Source organism: Microplitis mediator, chromosome 7 (genome assembly GCF_029852145.1).
Source record: "Microplitis mediator isolate UGA2020A chromosome 7, iyMicMedi2.1, whole genome shotgun sequence".
In the NCBI taxonomy this organism is placed as follows: domain Eukaryota; kingdom Metazoa; phylum Arthropoda; class Insecta; order Hymenoptera; family Braconidae; genus Microplitis; species Microplitis mediator.
Window position 1 is genome coordinate 25,214,733 of NC_079975.1, and position 20,233 is coordinate 25,234,965.

Consider the following 20,233-nt stretch of genomic DNA (forward strand, 5'->3'; position numbering starts at 1 on the left):
TTGTTACATTCAAGCATATATTTTATTCGGTGTATGTATATGTATATGGGTATATATATTCGCACCAAATGAACTAATTTTGAAAATTTTAACTGCGATTTGAAGAGTATATTAAAATTTAGATCTAATTTTATTGGAGTTGGTCATACGAATAAGAAACATTTTTTTTCCATACATAATATAATTATATGTTTTTATATATGATCAGAATATATTTTTCGTATATGATAGAAATATATATTTTTATGTACGATAAAAATATAATTTTCATATATGATAAAAATATATTTTTTGTATATGATTGACATATATATTTTTTATACATGCTAAATATATATAGACTCGTATATGATGAGTATTATATTTTTTAATATAAAAAAAAAAAATGTCAGAAAATATAGTTAAATTGGCCACATATATTTTCTGATATTTATCATATATTTTTACATATATTTTGACCATATATGTTATTTTCACACGGGACCAACTCCAATTAAACTAGATCTAAATTTTGATATACTCTCTAATTTGCAGTTAAAATTTTCAAAATTAGTTAATTTGATGCAAATAAATATACCCATATACATATACATGAACCGAATAAAATATATGCTTAAATATAACAAAGAAAATATATGGTGCCATATATAATATAAATTATATGCTACCATTTATTTTATTTCATATAAAAATTATATCTTTTTTGAATATAAAAGGAAATATATCAATACAATATATTATCAGGTAAATGTAAATGTATGTATAGCTTAATATAAAAAATATATCAGTTACATATATAGAATACATATATTTACTACTGTATATAATTTTATATTAAATCGGCGAAAATCTCTATATGATTTTTTATAATATACAATATAATATATCATATATTTTTTTGTTGCAAACATATATGATTTTATATATTTTAACCAAATATTGTTTTTTCATACGGGATGTTAAAACTGAGTGTAAAATAAAATCCGCCTCCGCATTTAAATGTAGTGACCATATTTATTTATTTTTTTTTTGAAAAGAAATCTATAATATTTAATATTGTTTTATTTAAAAATTTAAAATATCATTGTAACAAATATATGTCTTCTCAAATATTTTTCTGTGAGTAATGAATTTAAAAATTCGTCAAAGATATTTTCTAAAGAATCATAAAATATTTACAATAAAAATTGTTAACGAATATTGAAATATGAATATTTTAAAGAAATTAGTATAGACTCAACCGAGAATAGGCAATTTGAAATTATAAACAAAAAAAAATATTATCGAAAGATCTGTTATGTCGCCAGAGTAATTCAATAAGAGGATTCAAAATGATGTCATGAGTCCATATATACACTTGAAAAAATCCTTCGGCTTCTCAAAGATAAGAAAACACAAATCACTAGATAGTGAGCATGTGCTATTGTCACCGATCTGTGTATTGCATCCCGCTGCTAATCCACAGGCTAGACAATAGGCCCCGAGCTTTACAACACACAGTAATTACACAATTGTAGACGTCGCCTCATTGTATAGATATTTTGGCGACAAAATTTTGGAACCAGATGTACTCAGTTCCTGATAGACACTACCCATGTCAATAATTTTTATAAATGAATTAATAGTTAATAATAATCAATATATATTATAAGCATAAACGCAATAATACATTTGAAAAAAAAAATATCATTTATGCTCACATTTCAAAAACTGAAGATGACGTTCGAGTTCTGACTCAGAAAAAACTAATTTTTTAAAACTACTTACTATACTAATTGTTAGCTTCACTTTTCATAAATTATGTAATGACTTCACTGCTACAGTAAAACATAAGCACATATCGAGAGTGTATCTGTGGCGCTTCTAGGGTTTATGATGGCGCCGTCCGCGGTGTACAGCAATTTTACTTCTCGAGTACTTTTAAAAATGAGCAATTTAGTCATGAAAAAAATACTTTTGCGCATGCGATCGTTTGACGATTACAAAAAATTACGTCTGTTACTATTGTTATTAAAGGATTTATTGTTAGTCGTTGTAGTACTGATAACCAATGCACAATCATAGACAATGATCTTTCAGTACGTATACTACTTTATTAGTTAATGAACTACAATGAGCTGTGATTGAAAAAAATATGAAATTTTCTAAACGTTTTATGTTTAAACAAAAATTTCTTTTAAAAATGTGAATCATTGATAACGTTAGAACTCTGAAGTATTATACCGAATGTGTAAGGTAAAAGCCATATATTTTTAAACATGCACGTACACGGATCGATAATTTTATTACATACTGGAAAAAAAAATTATAATTTTCAAATTCATAAGGATATTTAAGTTAAATTGATATGTGTTTTTCATGACTAAATTTATTGACATTTAAACGAAAACATTAACTCATATACACTAGTCATATAGTATATATATATATATATATATATATATATATATATATATATATATATATATATATATATATATATATATATATATATATATATATATACTGGGTAGTTAAATATTAATTAACAGTGATTTAAAATTCGTTTAGTCATTTATAATTATACATATAGAACTAATGTCTTACCAGATATATCTCATCTTGTTAACACAAGGTTGTATTGTATAGGTGTTGATATTCCTTATTAAACAAAAGGATTCAAAAGTATTAAAAAGGATTTGATTTTTAATCGTTTTGAATACTTTCTAATTCTTCAAATCCTTTTTAATACTATCTCTTATGGGCGTTTAACATGTGAAATCATTTTTAATACTTTTATTTAACAAGGGATTTTATTGTGCGAATTTGTTGCTCAAAAAAATATAAGAGATACTGGGGCACAACGGACCCCTTTAAAAATTTGCTAAAGAAAATTTTCTTCTCTATCATCATATTTCTACGAGTTTGATATATTTATTTAGCATCACAGCGATACGAAATACTCAGGGTACGACAGACTCCCATAAAAATTTGAAAAAAAAAAAAAAAAAATTTTCATATTATCATTTCATGAGTTTGATCTATTTTCAAATTTCTCGACAGGAACAAATATGTTGTTCTTGAAAAAAAATTCGAATTATAAGTACGCAGTCATTAAAAATAAATAAGGTCTTTACAAAATTTTTTTGCGGTCTGGAATTTGTTTTTAAGTGGAATAGGGATAGGGGAGGGGGGGGGGGTCTTAAACGGATTCTCTTTCTTGAAAAAAATCAAAATTAATGACAAAAATTTTTTTTTTTAATCTTCAAAATTTTGGAAAAGTATGAAGAAGGGAAAGTTAGCAGTTTTTTAAAATCATTAAACTCCATGAATTTTGGGTAAAAATAAAATATATATTAAAAATTTTGTACTTTTCTATACTGGAAATCCGTATAAATTTTTTTTTTTTTTTCACTTTTCGGACAACAAGAATTTATTTATTTTTTTGAGAATTATATTAATGAACTAACCCTATAACGCTTCTCGGCGTTTCCCCCACTTTGAATGAACATTGAGGCCAGTGCTGCCAGAACGTGCGATATTTTTACTCCCTCCTGCCATCACACTCCATGCTATTTCACCACGGGGAGGGGTTAAAATATCGCACGATCTGGCAGCACTAATTGAGGCTGGCGAAGAGGTGGAAGAAGAGGCCGTCCGACGATACCCAACATGACGTCATCTAGCTTCCCTCACTCTTTCCCTTATTATATTACTTATTATTAACTGTCCATATTATACGATTAGTTGTCGGATTTAATAATGTTTATACGTTAAATAAATATTTAGTTCTATGTACTAACAAATAAAATATATATGGGGCATTCCACGCCAAATCGACTACTTTTGACCCCGACCTTTTTCGATTTGGCTGAAAATTTTTTTTCCTTTTATACCCCATTAAAATCATTTTTCAGAAAATTTTCAAATTTTTTCACCCAACCCAAAAAAAGTTATGAATTTTCCAAAAATAAGGCTTTTATTTTAGCAAATAGCTATAACTTCTTCAAAAATTGACTAATCGGGACGTTTTTTTTTTCAAAATTTTTGTCATTGAATGTACTTTTACAAAATACAAAAAAATTTTATGATGATAAACTCTATGAAATTCTCGGCTTTTTTGAAAAAAACCGTGATTTTCTTAAAGTTCGTTATTTTTTATTTTTTTTTTTATTTTCTCAAAAAAAACTTCATTTAATTCTGCAATTTTTCCCGCCAATCCTAGAGTGGACCGACTATTCCTTCTATTTTTTTTATCAATTGAAAAAAAAAATTTTGCCCAGTTGGGCTTATTTTACAAAACATCAGTCTGGAAATTTTTGAGGACTTAAAGATGACGGCCGACTTTGAAGAATTAAGACGGAAAAATTTATTGGAAGTGGTAATCCTCGAAAAAATTTGCATTTTTTTCAAAAAAGAAAAAAAAATTGAAGACACTTACAAACAATTTTGTTGTAACTTTTTTTAAAAACTAGACCTGAAAACAAAGAAAATGAAAAAAGAAATTGCCGTTTGGTTCATTTTTGACCATGTCACAGGCTGTCGAAAAATAAATCTAACGTCCGTCGCTATTTCAAAAGCCTGTAACTTGTTCGAAAATAAAACAAATGGCAATTTTTTTTTCATTTTCTTTGTTTTCAGGTCTAGTTTTTAAAAAAAGTTACAATAAAATTGTTTGTAAGTATCTTCAATTTTTTTTTCTTTTTTGAAAAAAATGCAAATTTTTTCGAGGATTACCACTTTCAATAAATTTTTTCGTCTCAATTCTTCAAAGTCGGCCGTCATCTATAAGTCCTCAAAAATTTCCAGACTGATGTTTTGTAAAATAAGCCCAACTGGGCAAAAATTTTTTTTTCAATTGATAAAAAAAAATAGAAGGAATATCTTTTGAACAATTTGAATTATATACAATTAAATGAATGGAATAGAATTCTATTGAAATAAACTAGATATGCTAGCAATTTTTTTTTTTAGCTCACTGTTTTGGATTTATTCAAAAACAAAATTTTTAGCAAGCTAACCTGACATTTCAAATGATCGGAATAACTTCATATTGTATTACTTTCTTGATGACACTATTATCTAAGGGCGCCTTGGTTTTTTTTTTTGAAAATCGAAAAAAAACTTTAGCACGTCATAATTTTTGAACAAATCGTTGAAACGAAAAAAAAAAAAAACTCACCTCTTCGTTTTTTTATTATCTAGAGGTGCAATTTTTTTATTTTCGAAAATTGCTGTCATATTTTGAAAAATTGATAAAAACAATTTTTTAACTAAGCATATGAGTGAGAAAAATTATTTTAAAGATAGAACTGAACATGCCGTCTTTTTCTCTTCCCAAAAGCTACGTATGCATGATTTCATTTTTTTTCTATTTTAATTTAAATGGTCAATATGCTCAGTCAATCAAAATTTTAAGTTTTTTGAATTTTATACCTCGTTAATGGCGTTTTACCAAAATAAGCCTAAGATACATTATTGTAGGGAATTTTATGTTCTACAAAAAAGATTCTTATGATTTTTTGATAAATCAATCTGTTAAAAATTTATGGAAGCTTAAAGTCAAATTTATAGTAAATTTCGAGATCTTTTTACTTTTCCAGCGAAACTACCGAACTTATCATCAAATGCCATGGAATTTTTTGTAAACGGTTTATTCTCTACAATTAAACCTTTAAAATTTTTTTTTAAATTCTTCATAACGGTTAATTTATTTCCATTTTATTGTCAAGCTCTTAAAAAAAATAGCGTTTTGCTCGACTTCAATCGATCTCTTAGGTAAATAAATAAAGAAATTAAAACAATGAAATTAAAAATAATGCGGGTACGAATATTTCGATTATTTACACACATATTTTTTAATTTTTATTGTACTTACATTTTATTTATTCCAAAATTTTTAAATTGTTAATTGTCGGCCACATTCACACTCATCGAAATTTACTATAAATTTGACTTTAAGCTTCCATAAATTTTGAACAGATTGATTTATCAAAAAATCATAAGAATCTTTTTTGTAGAACATAAAATTCCCTACAAAAATGTATCTTAGGCTTATTTTGGTAAAACGCCATTAACGAGGTATAAAATTCAAAAAACTTAAAATTTTGATTGACTGAGCATATTGACCATTTAAATTAAAATAGAAAAAAAATGAAATCATGCATACGTAGCTTTTGGGAAGAGAAAAAGACGGCATGTTCAGTTCTATCTTTAAAATAATTTTTCTCACTCATATGCTTAGTTAAAAAATTCGAAAAAATTGTTTTTATCAATTTTTCAAAATATGACAGCAATTTTCGAAAATAAAAAAATTGCACCTCTAGATAATAAAAAAACGAAGAGGTGAGTTTTTTTTTTTTTTTCGTTTCAACGATTTGTTCAAAAATTATGACGTGCTAAAGTTTTTTTTCGATTTTCAAAAAAAAAAACCAAGGCGCCCTTAGATAATAGTGTCATCAAGAAAGTAATACAATATGAAGTTATTCCGATCATTTGAAATGTCAGGTTAGCTTGCTAAAAATTTTGTTTTTGAATAAATCCAAAACAGTGAGCTAAAAAAAAAAAAATTGCTAGCATATCTAGTTTATTTCAATAGAATTCTATTCCATTCATTTAATTGTATATAATTCAAATTGTTCAAAAGATATCCGCAGTCAAATATTTTATTTTTCGTTTGTCTGCTAACTTCAAGCTCATAAAAAATAACGAACTTTAAGAAAATCACGGTTTTTTTCAAAAAAGCCGAAAATTTCATAGAGTTTATCATCATAAAATTAAACTTAAGTATTTTAATTACTAAATATAAATTTTTAATTACTGAACTTAAGTCGTTCAAATACTGAATGAAAATTTTCACTTATTATACTTTAGTGTTTTGAGTAGTGAATGAAAACTTATAATTATTAAATTAAAGTATTTTAAATGCTAAATTAAAATATTTCAATATTGATCACGAGTATTTTAAATACTAATCTTTAATTTTTAATTATTGAACTTGAGTACTTTAACTACTAGATGTGACTTTTTATTATTTAATTGGAGTATCTTAATTACTAAATTAAATTTTTTTCATCATTTATTTCAAGTATTTTAAATATTAAATTTCAGTTTTCTATTATTTAACATTAGTAACTAGTGTACTTTTTTCTCTCAGTGTATAGAGTTCCTTTCGAGAGTTAGTTGACTTAGACAGATTTAAAAATTAATTTTCGGTTTTTGGTAACGTGAAAAAATTAAAAATGTATTCCAATAATTTCACACCAAGATATGAGAAGTCTATCCCGTTAGTAGAGATGTATCCAATGTATCCGTCTTCACCTGAGAGTTTGACGATGAGTGTGTCGGGAGAGTGAAGTTACAACCCTCAAATAAATCGTGGTCATCTACCTCATTTCGAGCTTCAGCAACAGCAAAATCAGTGTTGCCAAAATATGTCACCCTCCCAGGAAATAGAGCAAGCTGTTACAGAAGGTAAGATTTTAATATTTTGTATAAATATTACGTATAACTTTTTGATACACTGTCAAAAATTCGCGCAGTGAATAATTTTTTTATTAGTTTAATCCCTCCGGACCACTCGATAATGTTTTAATCATGTTTTAGGCCAATATGTGATATAAGGGGTAAAATATACCACTCGATAAAAAAAATTATAATAAAAAAATTTCTTTTTTTTCATTTTCCGTCAAATTATAGCCTCTATAATGGTTTTATTATATTTAAGGTCAATATGTATTATGTGGGGCAAAATGAACCACTCGAAAAAAGAATTGTAACGATAAATTTTTTTTTTAATATTTTCCGTCAAGTTAATTTTTTCGTTATAATTTTTCTTTTTGAGTGGTCCATTTTTCCCTACTTATCACATATTGACCTAAAATATAATAAATATATTATAAAGGTCATAACTCGACGGAAAATGAAAAAAAAATCTTTTTATCATTACAATTCTTTTTTTCGAGTGGTCCATTTTACCCCATATATCACATATTCACCTAAAGTATGATAAAAACATTGTAGTGGTCATAACTTGACGGGGAATAAAAAAAAATTTTGTTAACAATTTTTTGGGGAGAGGGCTTTCGTGCCCCAGAAAAAAAAAAAATTTTGTTTTATTTTTTGCAAAATTTCGATTGATTCTTCCGAAAGAGATAGAATATAAACGAATTTGATAGTCAAAAGCCACAAGAAGAAAAAACCGGCTTAAGGGGGCCTTTGTGCCCCGGTCTCCCCTATATATTTTGATGTATGATAAAAATATATTTTTTGGATATGATATATATATATATATATATATATATATATATTATATATGCTATTCATTAGGGTGGCGCAAAAAAACCGACTATTTTTTTTTTTTCGATCTCGAATGAAAATTTGTTGGTTTACGATGTTTTGAGAAGCCTCTCCAAAAATCAGCTCGATAAAAAATTTTCAAGAGGTCACTCACGAATTTTGAAAATATCAAAAATAATCGCAATTCGGATTTTTATTTCTAAATTTTTTTCTTTCTCGTCGCAGCAATAGTTTATATTTGTGAAATCATTACTACGCTGAGAATTTCTGCCCAAAACTTAAATATTTAAACCTCGCTCAAGAATTTTGAATGTTTCCGAGTGCTGTCTTTTGGACGTTTTTGAACGACCCTTAAATATTAATAATAAAACTTCTCGATTTTTTCACCACTTTGCATGACAATGATTGAAAATGTAACCCAAGAAATAGAAATATCAAGTTATTTACATACTTTTTTATTTTTTAATTCAATTTGTAGGTTTTTTCACTTATTCAAAACTTACCAAATTTTATTGTTTAAGACTGTCGTGTATATTTTTGGTTACGCAAAAGTCATATTTAAGTGAAATGACAATAATTGAGTTTTAAAAAAATATAAAAACTCATTCAAACTATTAGTTACATATTATCACTTAATATTCAAAATTCTTGAGCACCGTTCAAATATTTGAATTTTGGCCTGAAATTTCCAGCATAGACATGATTTTACAAATATAAACTATTGCTGCCACGAGAAAGAAAAAAATTTAGAAATAAAAATCCGAATTTCCATCATTTTTGATATTTTCAAAATTCGTGAGAAACCTCTTGAAAATTTTTTATCGAGCTGATTTTTGGAGAGGCTTCTTAAAACATCGTAAACCAACAAATTTTCATGCGAGATCGGAAAAAAAAACATGGTCGGTTTTTTTTTGCGCCACCCTACTAAATATATACAGACCTTATATAAAAATGTAAGGTAAAGAAAAAAAAAAAATTTTTTTCCGAAAAACGAAAAAAAAAAATAACCCCCCGAATAAAACATAAAAAAAAAAAATTGGAATAAATTCTTGTTTGGTCTCGTTTTTTGGAAAATTTTTTTTTTTTCTTTACCTTACATTTACTGAATAACTAACGCAAAAATGAAAGAAAATCCGAAAAAAATTGATTTTTTCATTTTGATAACGATTACACAGATTAAGGAACAAAACTTGTTCCTTTAATTGTTTTGTAAAACTTTGAGCAATCGGACCGGACAAACGGTTCAATGGGTCAATCTGAAAATTTCCAGGGTTTTTGGGGGTACATTAAGCTGTAAAATTACCTGGCAACATTATTTTCTCTATCAATATTTGCAGAGTAGCGATGAGTCGACTAAAAAACCAGAAAATGGCTATTTTTTAAAGGTTTTTCAAATGGATGTCAAGGATGAAAAAAAATTTTTTTTTGAAAAAATTAAAAATGGAGCTTGTAGGGGATTTATTCAAGTTTATTAAACTGTCCTTTAAATCACGGTGTGACCATTTCTTGCTGAGATATCAATAATCAAAGACAAAAGGATCCTTTTTTATTTGAAGGCTGATATCTCAGCAGCAAATAGTCGTACAGAGAAACAAAAAAAAGTAAATTGTAGCTGAATAAATTTCCTAAACAAGCCATGAATTCGTTTTTTTGAAAAAATTTTTCCCGGCCCCGTAGACCTAAAAAATGAAACCAAAAAATTTAGAAAAATTTTGTCTTGACCTTTTTCTTCTGATTCCGCAAAAACCGTGGCTCAAGAAAATATTTTGCTGAAAGATCTTCAAACTAGAGATTTCAAGCTTCAATTTGCTTTTTTTATTTTTTCGATACGATCATTTTTCACGAAAATACAGCCTTCCAAAAATCACTAAAAAATTTATAAAATTTTCTTGTTCCTTTAATTTTTTGGATAAGTGTAGTTAAATTGGCCACATATATTTTCTGATATTTATCATATATTTCAACCATATATGTTATTTTCATATTATATAATATTTTATTAAACACGTATCAGTAGAATGTAAGAACATATTTTTACGATCATTTTTATTTTTTACACTGTAATTATAAAATAAATTGCGTAGAAATTACGTGCCAACAAATGATAAACAAATATAATAGTCATTTTTTTTTCATTTCACAGAACAGGAAAAACCAAAACGTCAAAGAACTACATTTACCGAGGAGCAACTTTCCGAGCTACAAAAAATTTTCTGTGATAACAATTACCCATGCCGTGAAGCAAGAATTGAGACAGAATTGAGATTAGGTCTCACAGAACAACAGGTAAGAAGAAATTTTTTTTTTCTCTTCTATTATTTGAAAATTAAATTTTTGTTATTTTAAGTCAACATTCGGATTGACTGTAAGAAAAAAAATTAGTTTTTTTTAGGAATGCCTAAATATCGATAAAATTTCAATAATTACACGGAAAAAAAATAAATTAAATATAAATCCATGATTTATTTCAGTTTCAAACATTAGCAAAGTCTCGCTACTTCGAAACTGTAAAATATAAATTATTTCTGACATAGCAATTATTTCAATTTATATAATAAAACTTCTTTCTCAAAATTTTGCATTATTATTGAACACTAAATTTTTTTTTTGCAATATTTTATATATGGGTATAATTTTATTCTATGACTGCAATATATAAAACTACATAGTTATATATAATTTTGACCGTTTCTTCTATAACTTATACATTTTTCAAATCAGAACAGATGGAAAATAATGAGTGACTGACATTTTCAAGTTCCTTTTAACTAAAAATACATTAGAAACTATAAAATTTGGTATTCATAATTTTATTTACTTCATTACAAGGAGTATAGTCTCAATTATAAAATTGCAAGCTATACACGGAAAAAAATTAATCGTGAATGCAACATGATGCAGTCTTGGTAAATAAACATGATGAAATCATGTTGCATTCACATAATTTGTCATGTTTTGGCTACATGATAATCATGTTGCGGTAACATGAGAAAATCATGTTGCATTCACATGATTTGTCATGTTTTGGCTACATGATAATCATGTTGCTGCCACATATTGTCATGTAGCCGAAACATGACAAATCATGTAAATGCAACATGATTTTTCTCATGTTACCGCAACATGATTATCATGTAGCCGAAACATGACAAATCATGTGAATGTGACATGATTTCATCATGTTTATTTACCAAGACTGCATCATGTTGCATTCACGATTAATTTTTTTCCGTGTAGTACTCGAAGGCCTGGTTTTTGCACTAAAAACTGTAATTTTTCAACTGCTCTCTTTTCCGTGTAGTTTGAATTTAAGCCGAGAAATTTATAAACAAACGTTCAAATTAAATTTTGGAAAATTTTTTTGAAAAAAAATAAATTTTGGCTGAAGCTGGAAAAAAACAAAGACAAGTAAATTTGTTTTTTTAAGCCAAATGCAAAATATAATTTCGGTTATTTGTAATTAGTAATAAAATAGTGACCATCGACAGTAATAAAAATATTCATTAATCTTATTTTCTAAAATTGTTAAATTTATAATTATTTTACAGGTCAAGGTTTGGTTTCAAAATTATCGAATGAAGGTGAAAAAAACTACCCAAAGTAAAATCGATACAAACGACAAGAAAAATTTAAATCCTCCGATAAATGAAAGAAATCAGTACATTGCCGCTGAAGACATTGAGCGTCGACGAATGAACCCACCTGGATTAGGTTTAACTATAGATTACTACACTGAGAGAAAAATAAGGCGAGTGAAAATAACAAAGTGTGCAAACGCAGAGTGCGAAAGAAAAAATTAGTACCAGAAGTCACCGCTAGGCGCAGAAGAGCGCTGCAACATTTTCCTAGTTGGACAGTTAGAATAGAAGTAATAAGTTCCGTTCAAAGGAGTGAAAAAGTCACTCTGTCAACTACTCCCAACAGGATAATATCCTAGTAGAAGAGTACAAGTACTCTTGAGGTAAATACTTGTGAGTAGATTTTTGGAATGCTTTTCAGTCATAACTATTTTTTTATTAAACCTAAGTTTTCATTATTAATAGATTTCACAAGTATTTTTACTAGAATTAAGAAATTATTTACTCGGTACTATTTAAGTATCTAAAATACTTGAATCAAGTATTTTTACTTGAAAATATGCACTTTTTTCTCTCAGTGTATCATTCATCACCAAATCAAGATATGGGTTTCAAAAACGACAACTACATTACAAATAGTATCAACTACTCAATTGCATGCAGCGGAAGTATGCAAAATGATACCATTTACAATAAAACTTATGACGGTAAAGTGTACAATAACAAAAATAATTATTATTATTCACTCCTCAATGGGTACAATTATAATTATAATAGTTATTATGCAAACTCAAATAAATACATGGGTTATAACTATACAGAATACGGACCTACCACTGACTATCCGGTTAATAGCAGTAGCTTTTATACATACGGAGTAATTCCGGATTCAGATCAAACTTTCAACTCTGTCGCAGAAATCTCACCATCGAATGAGTTAAAGAACAATATCAATAATTTCGATTATTTAAGCACTACCCATAATCTCAGTGTTTAATTCATAAGCAATACGTATACACACTCAGTGGATAAGTAGTGTATTACTGCCCAAGGAGTATGTCCAGTGTATGCTAATTTTCCCCTCTCCGCGGCAACTTCGTTGTGCACAGCGGGATGAAATTGAATCGCTAACTAATATTAAAATACTATAGATAATTTAGTATGTAGAATTTTATACTCTTTTTAATTACTTATTTTACTATTTATATTAATTAGTTTTTGTTTCTGGAAACTTAATGTTTCAGTTCAGGAAACACCAACTATTTACCATTACTGAAATTGTAACTTTGATAAATTAAGTTATTTTTAATGCTATTACTAGCTTTTCTTTTTTTAAATACTTGATGCATATAAGTTAAGATTTTATACAAAAAATTGTGTATGTTATTTTAGAAGATAATTGTATGCAATAATTATAATATTTTATTTAAGATTGTAATCACTACGTCTGTATACTTAACAACAAAAATTATATGAAAAATATAAATAAATTTTTGTTAAGTAATTCCGTTTTTCACTGCAAACCATACTTTATATAGATCCCTAATTCTTAACTTTGATCCTCACTTAATCCTAATAACCATTTGTCCACAATTATACTGATAGTCATAATAATAGTAAATATTGATTTAAATCATTTTGAAAATTAAAATAAATGAAATTAGTTGTTATATTTAAAATCTTAATCTTAATATCTAATACAGGAACTAAACTTTCTGAGTATGAGATCATTAAAGATTGGGCGAATCTATTGCAAAAAAAAATTTCCCAATTTAAAGATTTGAAACTTAGTATATATATAAACAGAGTTTGAAAACGATTCACTATCTAGTTTCTTTGAAAATAAATTTTTAAAACTGACATGTTCCAAGTTCTTATACACAGACTTTTATGTGGTTGACAAGTTTCCGCCATGACTTATTCTATTTTTTTTATTATGAATCTCCCAAGTTTAATAAATAAAAAACTTGATTATTTTTGGAATCTGATAACATTTTAATAATTTAGTGTTACCGGTGTAGTTATTTAAATAATTTCAGTTATACTATATTTTATAATCTCGGCCATCGACGAGGTTAGAAATAAATTTTTCCCGCTTTAATTTGAATGTCGATGTTTGAGAAGTTGAAACGCGCTGCTGCCACGTCTTTTTATAAAACTGTATATGAGTCAAAAATAACGTGTTCATTTTATTACTTTTTTTCATTAAATAAGAAATAATTGTAAATTTATAAATTCGTTATGTTATTATAAATTAAAATATTTAATTTTTATAACTATTAGGAGAATTTAATAAACAAAAAAATTCAAATATTACTTTGACTCTCTAGTTTCGCTTGAACCAAAAGTTGGAAATCCAATAAGTTGACGGTCACTTTCTGAGAGAAAGTTGGCGGTAACTTGTAGCAGGTTAAATTGCAAAAGCTAGAGTTGTTGACAACTTGTCGTCAAGTTGGTCGCAAACTACCTTAATAGCACAGTTTGCTTTAACAAAAGTTTACTTACAAAAGTTTCCTCGAATTTTTCGTCGAATTTCCGTCATCGTCGGACTTTTCCGCTTTTGACAATAATTTATATACAACTTGCTACACAATTTAATGAAAATTCACTACCCGAATTAAAATGCAAATTCACTTAAAAAGTTGACTAGAAAAAATTTTTCGTCAATTTTCAGGCCAAGTTTTGCTGTTAAATTGTCTGCACATTCGGGCAGCAAATTTCAGGCAATTTCAATGTCAAATTACTGTCAATTTCAATGCAAAGTGGCTATTAGGGTAATGAATACCAACTTTTTGACGAGCAACTCGTGCTATCAGGGCTTATATCAAGACTTATGTAGACAAGACACTATTTAACAGTTGATTATAAAAGAATATATATTCATTTAAATGTTAAAACTGAATGTCAAATAAAATCCGCATTTGCATTTAAATGTAGTGACCATATTTATTTATTTTTTTTTGAAAAAAAATGTATATTATTCAATATTGTTTTATTTAAAAATTTAAAATATCATTGTAACAAATATACGTATTCTGAAATATTTTTCTGTGAGTAATGAATTTGAAAATTCGTCAAAGATATTTTCTAAAGAATCATAAAATATTAACAATAAAAATTGTTGACGAATATTGAAATATGGATATTTTAACGAAATTAGTATAGACTAAACCGAGAATAGACAATTTGAAAATAGCAAAAAAATTATTATCGAAAAATCTGTTTTGGCGCCAGAGTAATTCAATAAGAGGATTCTAAAGGACATAAGATTAAAGAACATAAATCACTCGATAGTGAACATGTGCCATTGTCATTGATCTGTGTGTTGCAACCCGCTGCTAATTCACATTTAGACTCGACAATCAGCGCCGAGTATTACAACATACTTTAAGTTTTAAGACGTCAGCTAAAAGAAACTTAAGCTGCAGTCTACAGTAATTAGACAATTGCAGACGTCGCCTCATTGTATAGACCTTTACGTACATTTATAATTTTGGCGACAAAATTTTGAACCCAGATGCACTCAGTTCCTGATAGACACTACCCATGTAAATAATTTTTATAAATAAATTGATAGTTAATAATAAACAATATATATTATAAGCATAAATGCAATAATACATTAAAAAAAGAAATATTCATGGTCACATTTCAAAAACTGAAGATGACGTCCGAGTTCTGACTCAGAAAAAACTAATTTTTTAAAACTACTTACTATACTAATTGTTAGCTTCACTTTTCATAAATTATCTCATGACTTCATTGCTACAGTAAAACATGAGCACATATCGAGATTGCATCTGTGGCGCTACTTGGGTTTATGATGGCGCCGTCCGCGGTGTACCAGCAATTTTACTTCTCGAGTACTTTTAAAAATGAGCAATGCAGTCAGGTAAAAAATACTTTTGCGTATGCGATCGTTTGACGATTACAAAAAATTACGTCTGTTACTATTGTTATTAAAGGATTTATTGTTAGTCGTTGTAGTACTGATAGCCAATGCACAATCATAGACAATGATTTTTGAGTACGTATACTACTTTATTAGTTAATGAACTACAATGAGCTGTGATTGAAAAAAATATGAAATTTTTTAAACGTTTTATGTTTAAAAAAAAATTTCTTTTAAAAATGTGAATCATTGATAACGTTAGAACTCTGAAGTATTATACAGAATGTGAAAGGTAAAAGCCATATATTTTTTAACATGCACGTACACGGATCGATAATTTTATTACATACTGGAAAAAAAAAATTATAATTTTCAAATTTATAAGGATATTTAAGTTAAATTGATCCGTGTTTTTCATGACTAAATTTATTGATATTTAAACGAAAACATTAACTCATATATACTAGGCATATAATATATATATATATACCGGGTAGTTAAATATTAATTAACACCCTAGTAGAAACGTAATCAAGTATCTGGCCAGTAACTGGCTAGTTTAACTAGACTTAAGCTAGGAACTGGCTAGTATAATATCCAGTAACTGTCTAGTAACTGGCCAGTTTTACTAGATAGCAAATAAAACATGGCGACTCTTGTTGATCTTGAGGTTATTGAGTATTAAATATTGATTTTATTACAATTAAAAATTATAATAATAACAACAACAACAACAATAATAATAATAATAATAATAATAATAGTAATAATAATAATAATACACGGAAAAGTTATAAAATTTATTTATTAATTTATTATATTATATTTTTAAATATAAAACGAGAAACATTAATAAAATTGATTGTTTTTATATTAATAATATAAATATTAATATAATAACATGAAATGTTTTTGCACACATTGGCAAATCTGGGATAACTCCTCGTAAAATTTTTAATAATTCGTCTAGATGACAATCTGGAGTATTTGTTTTGATTGCCCACAACCGTAATTCGTTTATTGTGTCGATTTTTTTAACTTCATCCATTTTTTAAAATATATTACCGATTATTTTTGTTTTGAAAGACACAATTTTCATTTTTTGTTAATTATTTGTATTGTTTCTTGATGTTTACTAAATATTATTCAACTTACAGGTTAAAGTGAAAAAATAAACATACACATACACTAGTATAAGTAGAACATCAGTGTGACCAATGTTAACGATTCAGTTATAGGTGGCGCAACTTCCAGTTTTTACCTAGTTTCACTAGCCAGTTACTGGATAAGATTGCTGGCCAGTTACTAGATATGAACACTAGCCAGATACTAGACTTAATCGAGTAAAAAATTGAACATTTCTACTAGGGCAGTGATTTAAAATTCGTTTAGTCATTTATAATTATATAAATAGAACTAATGGCTTACCAGATATATCTCACCTCATTAACACAAGTTTGTATTGAATCGGTGTTGAATCTTTTATTGTGCGAATTTGTTGATCAAAAAAATATAAGGGATACTGGGGCACAACGGACCCCTTTAAAAATTTGCTAAAGAAAATTTTCTTCTCATCATCATATTTCTACGAGTTTGATATATTAATTAAGCATCACAGCGATACGAAATACTCAGGGTACGACAGACCCCCATAAACAATTGAATAAAAAAAAAGTGTGTGTGTCAGCTCTGACGCACGATTGGAGTTTACTCCTTCAGATCGACTGTCTAAATAAGCACAGAAAGGGCTTACTAGTCTAAGAAAAAGATTAATACCATATCAAATGGTAAATAAACGAATCAATCAGTTAGCCCGCAGAGCTTAACCAAGTTACACATCATCGGATAGAGAATATAATAAGAATTAATTTTATTATTTATAAAGACCAATTTGATGTATTAAATTACTAAGAAAACATCAAAATGTAAAAAAAAAATTTCCGGTCAAGCAGTAGCAAATGTGTCCGTAACCCGTAAACACAAATACTCGAGTAAAAAGCCATTATTTGGATTACTTTTTTTTTAAAAGATTATTTTAAGGCCGAAGAAGAAGTGTGTCATAAATTGGCCATCGAATTCGGCCCCGTTAATTATAATTATTAAAAAGAACTTAACTAATTTTGTATATCTATATATGTTTTTTACAAATAAGTTCGTCACACCGCAGTCGTGCCTGCGCGAAAAAATACATCTGACTATTTTTCGGAGCGAAATTTGAATTTCTAGTGTAATAGAAAGGAAAGAAACAATTGTCCTTGAAACTTTTATCGTACATTTTTCTTATTCGTGCAAATGAGCATTAAGAGTCGTGCACTTTTGGATTTACCAAACTTTTTTTAATCTATTTTAGTCTAGTCGAGAAGTTGATTTCCTGCGCGAAAAATAGTTACAGGTCTCCTAAAAATATGATTGATGGCTAAAACGATCCGGAATGACGTCTGGAAAAAGCCGTTTTTAGTATTTTTTTTTTGGAAAAATAAAATTACAATTGTTATGAACAAAAAACCGTTAAAAAAATTAGCCGTCCAGCTTTTTGGCAAAATCTCGAAAAGTATAGGTGATAGCTCAAATATTAAAAAAGTTTCTGAAAGAGCTTTTGCGCGGCAGTTTCGGCATGCCCGCGCCGTCACTCTAGTGAGCGTAGTTTTTGAATAATTTTTTTATGCAATTAAATATTAATTAAAAAATTTGAAAATATTCTGGTGTCATCTAGACACTTCAAAGAATATGATTCCGCGATAATAAAAGTTGTATCACCATTTTTCAAAAAGTTATTCGATTGTTAATTAACATTTTTTTTACGGGTATGTGTTGTCATAAAAGGCGGTATAAAAATTTAAATAATTAATCTATAAATTTTTTGTTTTTGGAGCCTTTTTTATAAACATGCTCAACAAGATGATAGTATGAAAGTTTATACAATATTTTTATTTCATTAATTATTAATTTTTGAACTACCAAAAAAATTAAAAATTAAAATAATGTATGTTAAATAATTTTTTTTTTAATTTTAAGCTATTACTGATTTCATATTCTTGTTAGGCATAATATGATTACTTTTAAAATTTTTTCTTGCCATTTATTTATAAATTTTTTATAAACAAATGGATTAATTAAATATTTTTGAAAAATTTTTTTTCACCATATTGTTAGCGTAAGGAAATAATGATTTTAAAAAAAAATTTCTTAAAAACAATATCTTAATGTTTAAAATCGTTTTTTTCATATTTTGATCATTTAAATAAATCATTAAGGAATCGTTTTCTTTTGAATTATAATTTGCATTTCTAAATATAATGGCAAAAAAAAAAAAATTTTTTTGTCAACGATTTATTCATTTGTTTGTTTAACAGTTTGATATAAACATGTTATTTTGTATTTTAATTTTTTTCTAAAACATAAAAAAATTACAAAAACAGCAACCTGCAACAATATGGCAAATAAAAATTCTTCCAATTTTTTAAAAAATATCTGGGTTTTGTAGTACGACAAAGTCCAAGCACTGACACAATTTGTCAACAAACAAATTACTGTAACTTTGCAACTATTGCTGATACAGTTTTCGACCTTCGAGTCATTTTTATTCAGTATGAGTTGAGCTTTCTAGTCCAGTCGATGAGGACGAAAAAACGGTGTAAGATCAAAAAATCCGCTTTTATCAACCGATTTTAAAAAAGTTTTTTTTCAAAATGCTAGAAAAAATTTAAAACAAAAAGTTGATTTAAATTCGATGTGTGCAAATTTTTTTTCTATAAAAAAATTAGATGTAAAATTGAATATCTCAGAAACTATGGAGAAGTTATCGAGACAAATTAGTATCATTATGTTTGGGATTTATTGCTTACAATTATCCCCCAAAATAAAATACTTAATTTTCAGTATAAAAGCTTAACTTATTTGCACAAAGTAATTTAAAAAAAAAAGTAATAGCATTAAAAATATCTTAATTAATCGAAGTTCTTACAATCTCAGTAATAACAGTATTTGTTGTCTTCTTAACTAACACTATGAGTTTCCACAAACAAGAATTAATAAATATAAATAGTAAAATAAGTAATTTAAAAGAGTATAAAATTCTACACTGTAAAAAATCACCGGGGTAAGTCCAAGCGGTGTAGGTGTTAAAATTGGCGGTGTTAAATTTCAACACCGAAAGCGGAGTGAAAATAACGCCGCCACCGATGTAAATATTCTGTACCGGTGTTAAAAAAAATTCTCCGGTGTTAAAAAACACCGCAGCCGGTGTGAATGTTCTAGGCCAGTGTTAAAATATTTTACTGTGTAAATATTTTTACTTACTCGATCACTATACTGGTAAGTAAATGAAATTTTTTATTAATTTTGATAAAGAACTGACATTTGTTCGTGTTTTATAATCTTTAAAGTTAATACTCAAAGCGGGCGCAGTTTACCCTGTTTTTACGCCGGTTACCCCGCTTTTACACCAATTTTACTCCGCTTTTACACCGGTTACCCCGATTTAACA

The 20,233-nt window shown here is 27.3% G+C and overlaps 1 protein-coding gene across 1 annotated transcript; it reads left to right on the forward strand.

Annotated features, from left to right (window-relative positions):
• Positions 1-7,412: 7,412 nt before the first annotated feature.
• On the forward strand, positions 7,413-12,077 carry LOC130671986 (homeobox protein ceh-5-like). The gene is made up of 3 exons (XM_057476166.1): positions 7,413-7,452; positions 10,421-10,563; positions 11,826-12,077. The coding sequence occupies exons 1-3, from the start codon at positions 7,413-7,415 to the stop codon at positions 12,075-12,077; spliced, it is 435 nt and encodes a 144-aa protein (XP_057332149.1).
• The last annotated feature ends 8,156 nt before the right edge of the window (positions 12,078-20,233 follow it).

Coding starts and splice junctions, on each gene's coding strand:
- LOC130671986 (XM_057476166.1), top strand. CDS start 7,413: ATGTCACCCTCCCAGGAAATAGAGCAAGCTGTTACAGAAG. Junction 7,453..10,420: donor AGAGCAAGCTGTTACAGAAG/GTAAGATTTTAA, acceptor TTCATTTCACAG/AACAGGAAAAACCAAAACGT. Junction 10,564..11,825: donor TAGGTCTCACAGAACAACAG/GTAAGAAGAAAT, acceptor ATTATTTTACAG/GTCAAGGTTTGGTTTCAAAA.